The sequence below is a fragment of the Myodes glareolus genome, chromosome 7, assembly GCF_982192425.1.
Source record: "Myodes glareolus chromosome 7, mMyoGla1.1, whole genome shotgun sequence".
Classification (NCBI taxonomy): Eukaryota; Metazoa; Chordata; class Mammalia; order Rodentia; family Cricetidae; genus Myodes; species Myodes glareolus.
Window position 1 is genome coordinate 74,109,892 of NC_142032.1, and position 9,852 is coordinate 74,119,743.

Sequence of the window (9,852 nt, forward strand, 5' to 3'; positions counted from 1 at the left end):
AGGTTCCAACTGACGTTGTAGACTGGGAAATTTAACTAAAGATGTTACTGGAGAACACTGGGTAAAAGATACCTTGTGTTTGTTTGTTTGTTGCAAGTTTCTATGGGTTTTGTATTGCTTTTATTTTGGAAGCTTTTTTTTCTTTTCCTTTCTTCCCTCCCTCTCCCCTCCCTCCCTCCCTCCCTCCCTCCTTCCCTCCCTCCCTCTCTCCTCCCTCCCTCCCTCCCTCCTTCCTTCCCTCCCTCTCCCCTCCCTCCCTCCCTCTCTCCCTCCCTCCCTCCCTCTCCCCTCCCTCCCTCCCTCCCTCTCCCCTCTCTCCCTCCCTCCCTCCCTCCTTCCCTCCCTCCCTCTCCCTTCTCTCCCTCCCTCCCTCCCTCTCTCTCTTTCTTTCTTTCTGTCTTTTGATGTGGCTGTTGGTTCTGCACCACCAGCATCCTTGGTCCCGCCAGCCTTCCTAGAAGGAAGGAGTCAGTTTTTATTTGTCCAAGGATATACTGAGGCTCTGCACTTGTTTTAGCTATGTTGTAGCCCCTGCTCATACTTGGTAGACAACCAGGGATAGTTTCAGTGCCGAGACTGACCTCCTGGCGTTGGTACGCATGATTTTCCAGATCCTCGGGACACAAGTAACCTACGATTCTCAGCTTGATTGTCTCCTAGCCTGGAGTCCACCGAGTGAGGCTGGGGAAATCAGCTGTGGCTCTCTGAGAAGTCGAGTATAAACAGCACCCTGTGAGGTCGTCTCACTTTCTGCTGGATGAGCCTCTTCTTCTGGGCATGCTCACCCCGGCCCTGTGCTGGCTGCCTTCGCCCCGCACAGCTTCAGCACAGCATTGCGGAGTCTTTGCCCTGCGGGTGCTCCGCCAGCCCTCTAGGCAGGCATTCTCTCACAGAGTCAGCTTTCTGGCCTTATTCTGTCGTCTGTAGATCCTGGTTCTTGGGTCAACCACAAAGGGAGAGGGGTGATTTAGACAGAAGAAGTCTAGACCTCCCACACTGGTTAGCATCACATAAGAGACAAAGAACTTTAAGAGACAGGGGTGTGGCTTTGTCAATTAATGGAAAATTCCATCAGACCGTCCACATGTCGTCCTCATTTAGGGAGGCTCCTGGGGGGTCAGGAAAGGGCACGTAGGATGGATTGCGGGAGAGCTCATTTATCTATGGATGTTAGAAGTGAGTGGCTGTTTATTTTTTTAACTGACATGTTTAGGTTTCTGCAATCCGGGCACATTACTAATGCTGTGGTTTTTTTTTCTTTGCAGCTGGTCTTTTGGGGTGTTAATGTGGGAGATCTTCACTTTAGGGGGCTCACCCTACCCAGGGATTCCCGTGGAGGAACTTTTTAAGCTGCTCAAGGAGGGACACAGGATGGACAAGCCTGCCAACTGCACCAATGAGCTGTAAGGGCTATGGCCACCCCTGCTGACAGTGTAGCGGGCTCACCGCATCTGTCCTGTTTCTCCAGACATGCCTTGGGTTCCTCAGGCCCCCGTTTTCTAAACATGCTCTAAGAAGACGGATTGTTGAGGTGGTCTGGGCTCAATCCTAGCCCCGAGATAGAAGGTTGCACAGACAACTATGGCTTGTCCAAAAGAAAACATTCTGCCGAAGTGTCTGGAATGGGAAGGAGTGAGCTCTGCCACAGCAACATGAACATCCATAGGTCACATACCAAGCTAGAATGCCACAGGGCTGCTGCCCCTGTAGTATGCACAAGGTTGTGCACAGCACCCACAATGCCAAGTAGTAAACAGGCTCTTTTCAAAGCACCTTTAGTTACTGATAATTGTCATGACAATTAGATATGGTAGCTCACACCTGTAATCCTAGCACTCTGGAGGCTGGAGCAAGAAGGGTCCCATAAGGTTGAGGCCAGCCTGGGCTGCAGAATGAGACCCTTTCTCTATAAAATAAAATGAAAATAAGTTTTTAAAGAAGTGGTGGGGACAGGGTGCTTTGGTAACATGCCTACCACACAAGCCTGAGAACTTGAGTTCATTCCCAACACTCACATAAAAATCTGACCACCATGGTATGTGCACTTGTAGTCCCACAGACTTCAGAGGTAGAGATAGGAGGATCCTTGGGGCTTGCCAGCCAGCCAGCCAGCCAGCCAACCAGCCTAAAACAGCAAACCTCGGGTCTCAGTTGAGGGACCCTATCTCAAAGAATAAAGCAGGTGGTTTCTGAGAAACAGTAGCCATAGTTGACCTCCACATGTGTGCACACACACACACGTGCGTGCACACACACACACACGCAGAGAGAGAGAGAGAGAGAGAGAGAGAGAGAGAGAGAGAGAGAGAGAGAGAGAATTGCCATTACATGAACCACGCTCACTCAGATTGAATAGTCTAGTGTGTTTGGTTATTCATATTTTAAAGCAGAGAACCCAAGGTTTATCCTGGTGCCCTCGTTAGGGTACCATTTCCTCTTCTGAAGGTGTGAGCTGGTTTCTAGGAACGCCTTCCCCACACTGTAAGTGAAATTGTGTTGTGCTAATGACGCGTGCCTTGGGCAGCGAGGTGCTGCCCCTCCTCTGGGGCGAACTAAGAAAGTGATTGTCCAGAGACTGCCTTCTATTGTGTGTTCCGTGGGGATTTCAGAACAGTAATCCCGACGAGTACTTTCTGGTGTACAGTGGAGGGCTGATGAATGGCCACTTTTTATAGCGTATTATATAAAGGCAGTTATTGTGTGCCTAGGGATCCTGTTGCTTTTTCTAACATAGAGGGTCTGTCGAAACTCATAATCAAGATAAGGCGGGAAGCTTGGACTATCCAAGAGTTAATCAGGAAGTTAGCTCAAAGCTCCGTGGTGGCAGATTAGCTTGCATAAACCTTCAAGTTATGGTTTCTGAATATCCATATATTTAAACTGAGGAACTTTTGTCAACAGACTTTAAAAAAAGAAAAAAGGAGAAACCAAAGTGTAGTTGAGGCGGGAGTGTTTGGGAGGGAGAAGGCAGACTGCAAACGTGTCTCCTTCCGTTCTCTAGAGAGATCTGGAAAGTGTGGTGACGTGAGGGTTGGTCACACTGTCGCAGAGGTAGGAGAGAAACACATAGGTGTCCCTTTTTGGATGCAAAGTCACCCTCCTAAAGCATTCTGGGTTGCAGAAAAGTTTCTGTAACGCTGGTGTTTGTGTAGTTATAGCTCATGATTTGGGGTATGTCTCCATGGCACCTGTGAAAACCATCTGTGTCTGCATAGCAAGTCCTTAGTGACATCAACTCACCGGAGAAATCCTCTCTCCTAGGTATATGATGATGAGGGACTGCTGGCATGCTGTACCCTCACAGAGACCCACATTCAAGCAGTTGGTGGAAGACTTGGATCGGATTCTAACTCTCACAACCAATGAGGTAAAAGCCTCCTTCCAGAAGCCTGGAGAGCATGCTTGCCTTGGGAGATGCCCATTTGTTAAATGCAAGCTCCCCTGTTGGAGCTGGTGTGGCTTTTATCATTTTTGTGCAGGGGTCGGGCAGAGTTAAACTGTGTGTTCCTTTTCGGTCAGGGTTTTTTGTTTTTTCTCAGAACTGAATTTTGAGAATTCTGACTCATGAAGCTGGAGGCTGAGGGCCCTCCTGAGTTGCCCTCATGGCAGCCGGTGGTGCTGTGTCACCCAGTGTGTGTGGTGTTGTAGAGGGAGGAAGAGGCAGAAATGTTCTGTGGTGGTGTTTCGGTGTGTGTGGAAGGCACTGGCCTTGGAGTCTATGTCCTGGCGGTTGGTGTGAATGCTGTCTGTGCTCAGGAGCTGACCAGCTTGGTGGAAGGCAGTGAGATTGTCATTTCTGTGTGCTACTGCCCTGGATGAGCCTGTCTGGAAAGACATGTGACTTGGGTCTTTCTGTGTGACATGTGTGTCGCACATATCATGTATGTGCTGATATGTGTGTAAGAATCCTGTTATGAGGGACTTAGAGGATTTTTAAGTTGACAGTTGGTGCCTGTTGTTAAAATATTTACCCTAGGGCAGAGTTGGGGGGTGGTAGCTAGTTGTGGGTAGACTGATAGCCACACAAGCACTGCACTCACACCGGAAGCCTGGTGTGATGGTGTTCTCTTGTAATCCCAGTACTGGGGAGGTAGAGACATGTGGATCCTTGGGGCTCAATAGTCAGCTAATCTAACCTCACGGGCAAACTTCAAGCTCCAACGAGAGCTCCTGTCCCATAAGACAAAGCCTCTGTATGCATGCACACCCACACACGCCCACACACCCAGAATATTTCAGTTTTTGTATTTTATAATTTACTCCAACCAAAGAGAGCATTTTCTGTTACTCTTTGGATGAATACAGCCATGTCTCTGGCTCCAACGTTAACTGAATGACCTCTAGGGTTTTAGGAAGAGTATTGTACAAGCAGAAAAGCTGAGAGACCGTCCGAGTCCAGGGAAATCTCCTGCTAGGAATTGGAAATGAATGTTGAGATGTTCCCTGAAGGGGCCGAGCAATATTCCCTTATGACAAAAAGGTTGATGTAGCTGTTTTCACAACAGTAAAAAAAAAAAAAAAAAAGTTTTAAAATCTCCCAAATACTTAAAAGGAAAAGAATAGAGTTAGTTTCTGTTTTAAAAAAATAGAATGATTAAAGAGAAAAAGAGAAACGGTTGAATGTAGAGATAGTAAACCTTCCTGTGGCAACTTTATCTTGTGCGCTTGGCGGTGGCTCGTGCTGGACAAAGGGGGAGCTTGCATTTAAATGAACACAGCTGACCTTCAGAAGTTGAAAGGAATAGTTGGTGGGGGGGAACCAACTTTCTTCTCCTGCCAAAATTGTTGTTTCTAGCCTAAGTTCCTTTAACCCTAGGCTTGGAATCCAGTGATATTTTTTTTTCCTATCAGATCTGAAAAGTTACAACTTCATTTAGAAATTGGGAATGGTACTAAAGTTTTCATTTAATGATCCCAGGTCCATACCCAATGCTGTGTATTGATATATTTATGTTTTGAGTGGGACCCATTTCCACTGAACTTTATATGCGTATCCTAAAATAAAGAGAGCAGAGTGCCATATTGTCTAGCGGATATAAAAATCGAAGTTTCTTTCCTTCTTAAAATCATTACCACATGCTCAAGAAAAATGGTTCCATTTAGGACAAAATTTCATTTTTATCATTGTAAGCAAAAAGTCCTCTTTTGATGTGGCGGGCGTGTTTGTTTCTGGTTGTGTGGTTAATGCTGATGTTGTTGGAGCCGACACATCCCCCTTCTGGGATGGCGACTCTTTCTCTTGCCAGCCCTGGTGATGAATTATGGTGGTTTTTGTCTTTTAAACCGTACGGTCGCCAACATTCCGTGGACTCTCTGCTGATAACGCTGGGGCTGTTTGTGCTGTAGTCGGCGCTTTTTGCCCCCTCTCAGCAAAACCACATGTCATAGAGGAGTTGCTGGCTTCTGGGCCTGTAAGCAAAGCTACCCTACTGGGCCAGTGCTGTTATAGCAGAGAGACAAGAAAGGCCCCTGTTTAGAAATCTTTTCAGGGCTGGGGATGTAACTCAGTTGATAAGAGTGCTTGCTTAGTGTGCACTCGGCCCTGCGCTCCATCCCCCAGCCCTACGTAAACTGAGCGTGATGGTGCCCACCTGTGATCCCAGCGCTCAGGGAGGTAGATGCGGTAGGATTAGGAGTCCAAGGGCATCTTCAGACACATAGCAGGTTGGTGGCCAGCCTGGAATTCTTGAGACCCTGTCACAAAAGGAAGGGAGGAAGAAAGGGAGGAAGGAAGGAAGGAAGGAAGGAAGGAAGGAGACACATAGACGCACAGATAGACACAGAGAGAGCAGAGACACACTGAGAGACAGAGAAAGACACTTGAGGAAGAGACACAGAGAGAAATCTTTTCCTGATTTCCAATCAGTGTTGTCTAGTACTTTCTGTAAGAGCCAGAGAGTAAACATTTTCAGCTTCAAGGGCATATGGTCTCTGTCGAAACTCGGCCGTCCCAGCATGAAAGCAGCCCCAACTCTACGTAAATAAATGAGTGCCTGTCTTCCACTAAAACTTTATGGACTCTGAAATGGGGAAATTTATATAATTTCATATGAATTTATATCATTTCACGTCATTGGCTGCCATGAGATATGACTCTTAATTTGATTTTCTACTATGCATGTACAAATGTTGAGAAGCAGCCTTAGTTCATGGGCCAAACAGAAACATACAAGGGCGCGCACCCTGCCCAGAGCTGGAGGAAGAGGGGTTTTGAGTGAGCCAGAGGGACCTCGGCAACAGCCAGAGTTGCTTTGGGGAGCAGAGGAACCTTTCTCCTAGACTTGCCTTTAACAGCCCATATGGATTTAACACTCACGAGGGTATCCAAGCCTTTCCCCAACCTGTTTACATTGTTAACTCTGAGAGCTTCTGGGAGTAATGAATTACATCTGTTAAATTATGCAACGAATGGAGGAGCCGTCCCCTTAAGTGATCCTAGAAATGACAACTGTAGAACGTGATTCAGAAAATACATATTCATGGCCTGGCTATTTAAAGGGGTCCTGTTGTGTTTCTGCTTCGCTGAATCTTGAACTCCATCCACGAGCTCTAGCGAGAAGGGCTTTAGTAGGTCACCTCGGTCCTGTGGGCAGAGCTGACTGCCCAGTACCAGCAGTTCACAGTGTGTTTATCGTCGGCTACCTGCTGGTGGTTTATCATAAAAGTTTGGGGCAGCCTGGAGTGAATGGAGTTGAGGTCTCGGGGAGGTCTTTGTGCAGTGGGGGCAGGGGTGTGCCTGGCCTTTCTGGGGGGTTCCCTGGCCTTTCCCAAGTCTGATAGAGATGTCTCAGAAACTCCTGTTTGAAATGAGATTCTTCTCTTCCCTTCTTGCAGGAATACTTGGACCTCACTCAGCCTCTCGAACCGTATTCACCTTGTTATCCTGACCCAAGATGAAATAAAACGTCTCTCTTCCCTTCTTGCAGGAATACTTGGACCTCACTCAGCCTCTCGAACAGTATTCTCCTAGTTACCCCGACACAAGGAGCTCTTGTTCTTCAGGGGACGATTCTGTGTTTTCTCCAGACCCCATGCCTTATGAACCCTGCCTGCCTCAGTATCCACACATAAACGGCAGTGTTAAAACATGAGCGAACGTGTCTTCCTGTTCCCAGATGGGACGGCACCAGGAACCTACATACACTGAACAGAGAGGCTGAGCCTCCAGAGCGTGTGACACACCTCCACTTGTAAATATGGAACAGAGGAGTAAATAATGGGAAGCGTATTTGGCACATGTGTAAAGATTTATAGAGTCGGGAACATGTCCCCTTCCCAGGGGAGGAAGAATGTTTCTTGAGAAGTGGACAGCCGCAAGCCACCACACCACCCTCTCTGACCCACCGTGTGTCCTGGATTGTGCCCCCGGTTGGACTCAAGGCCGACGCGTGTTCTGCCTTCCTTGTTAATTTTGTAATAATTGGAGAAAATATATGTCAGCACACACAGAGCACAGATGCAGTATATAGGTGCTGGATGTATGTAAATATATTCAAATTATGTATAAATATATATTATATATTTACAAGGAATTATTTTTTGTATTGATTTTAAATGGATGTCCTGATGCACCTAGAAAATTGGTCTCTCTTTTTTTTAAATAGATATTTGCTAAATGCTGTTCTTAGAATTTCTTAATTTTCACCGAGCAGAGGTGGGAAAATACTTTTTGCTTTCAGGGAAAATGGTGTCACATTAATTTATTAACCAATTGGTAATATACGAAATGATTAATCATTTATAGTTTTTTTTGTAATTTAAGTGGCATTTCTATGCAGGCAGCACAGAGGACTAGTTAATCTATGCTTGGACTTAACTGGCTATTGGATCCTTTAAGAAGAGAAATATTTACAATCTATGACTAATGTGGGGGAAAGTGACGTGTTTGACTTATCTGTGTTTCAACTCTGCTGTCCGATGATTATGTGTAGCCACCTCAATGCCCACTTACAAGAAACCTGTTAAGCTCTGTCACCCTCGTGTAACATTTACCCAGACTTCCCAAGACAAATGGTACCAGCATCCTCCTCCCAAGATGCCTTAATCCACTCTCTGGGAACAGACGTCCAGCGGAATGATAGCAGGGTGGGTTCTGTCTGGCAGCTGGCCTTCTGTCTGAGTTACACATCCGTCACGTGAGCCTCACCTCTCCTCCGTGAGGTTTAGTAACAGCTTCAGGTTCTTCAGCCTCAGAAACTCCTTTGGGGACTCTCTGTTCTCTCAGAATATCAAAAGCCCAGTATTACTCCGTTGAGAGTTTGGGAGCATCTTCCTTCTTTTAGAGGGTTTCTTTCTGGCTTCCGCCTTCCGTCTGACAAGACCTCACCCAAAGAGCTGGCCTGATAGCTGCACCCGACAAGAGACCGGTTATTGTTCATTTCCGTATTCAAGTATTGTGTTCTGCTTTGGAGACACCCACTCACTTTGCTACAGTCATGTGACATTGAATGCAGATTACACTGATTTTTATGTGTTTTGAAATTGGAGAAAGTATTTAATAAAACCTGTTAATTTTTATACTGACAATAAAAATGTTTCTACAGATATTAATGTTAACAAGACAAAATAAATGTCACGCAGCTTATTTTTATAATACTTGTGTCTTCCCCAATGGTTTCCTGTGCTCGGAGGTGCTGACAGAGTGCGTGGTGCTGTGGATGCACAAAAGGCAAAGCTAGAAGGCCATACAGCGAGGTGACTTTACCAGGGTTGCCTGGGAACAGCAGTGCCTGGGACAGGTTGATCCGTGGAACATCAGAAGTCGGTTCAACCCTAGCTAGGCTACTCACCGACACCTCAACAGAGAGAGACAATGTCCTACCTGGGTCCTTTATACTTCCCAGAGAAGCATTGTGGAAGAGACCTTAAAGGTGACCTAAGGTTGAGGAGGTGCCAAAGACAAGATCCTTGGACTGTCTGGGTCCTGGGACCTGCAACCTTCTAGGCTGCTGTCCTCATGGTACATGGAGAGATGGTTTAATTCGGAAGTGTGTTTTGCTTGTCTGTGCCTGGAGGTCAATACGGCTCCACAGGAGCCACCTCTTCACTGGCATTGCAATTGTACGGGATTGAGGGTCACTAAGCAGTGCTTAGTGGGTTTGAGTCGTGGGTGAAGCCAGAGTTTCACTAGGCACCAGGAGGGTGGCATCTGGTCTTGGTCTTATTTCGGTTTCTTACTAGTGGAACGAGGTAATGACCCCACCCAAAGAATGTGGGTAAGGAAAGATGATAGAGCATGTGGGTGTGGGCTGGGGCGCAGCTCAGAGGTAGGGTGCTTGCTTTACAAGCTTCGGGCCCTGGGTTTTGTCTCCAGTAGAGCATTCAGAGAGTAAGGATGCGAAAACAGCCACCTGGGTGGGTCTGCTGCCGCCAGGGCCATCCCCATCCTTTGGATATCCTCAACATGGGGCAGGATGGTGTTACCCATGTATTTAGACTCAGGCTCAGGATCTAATGGTCATTTATCTGTGGCCAGATGAGCCTCCCACACCTCACAGGACACTATGACTTCGGCCATTTAAGCGACGTGAAAGAACTGCTATTCTTGGCTGTTTTAGGGCGCTGGGTCAGCCAGGAATCCTAAAGCAGTTATTGGCGATTTTAGTTTTAGAATCATTTTTGAGAGATTTGTTGTGGAGGGGAAGATAGGAAATACCATTTTAAAAAAATACCTCAAAGAAATATATACATAGCTTGATGAGAATCCTGGGGTTCATGACCACATCCATACACCCCACCCCACCCCAGACCGAAGGAAAGCTTTGGGAAGTAGATGGTTGTCAGTGAACCAGGAAATCAGTTCATCTGTGAAGAACCAAAAGATGGTAGATGTTTTGGGTGTGTCCTGGGCCC

At 46.8% G+C, this 9,852-nt stretch overlaps 1 protein-coding gene across 13 annotated transcripts in view; it reads left to right on the forward strand.

Annotated features, from left to right (window-relative positions):
• The window catches only part of Fgfr2 (fibroblast growth factor receptor 2), a 103,559-nt gene extending 94,966 nt beyond the window's left edge, over positions 1–8,593 (forward strand). For 11 of the 13 annotated variants that reach the window (XM_087908382.1, XM_048455123.3, XM_087908383.1 and 8 more), the window contains 3 exons: positions 1,266–1,403; positions 3,262–3,367; positions 6,927–8,593. In XM_087908382.1, the coding sequence (XP_087764508.1) occupies positions 1,266–1,403; positions 3,262–3,367; positions 6,927–7,091 (409 nt within the window). In that variant the 3' untranslated portion in view covers positions 7,092–8,593. Of the gene's footprint in view, positions 1–1,265; positions 1,404–3,261; positions 3,368–6,834 lie in introns of all 13 variants that reach the window. The other 2 variants (XM_087908384.1, XM_085693183.2) reach the window with 1 other exon arrangement.
• Positions 8,594–9,852: the final 1,259 nt, after the last annotated feature.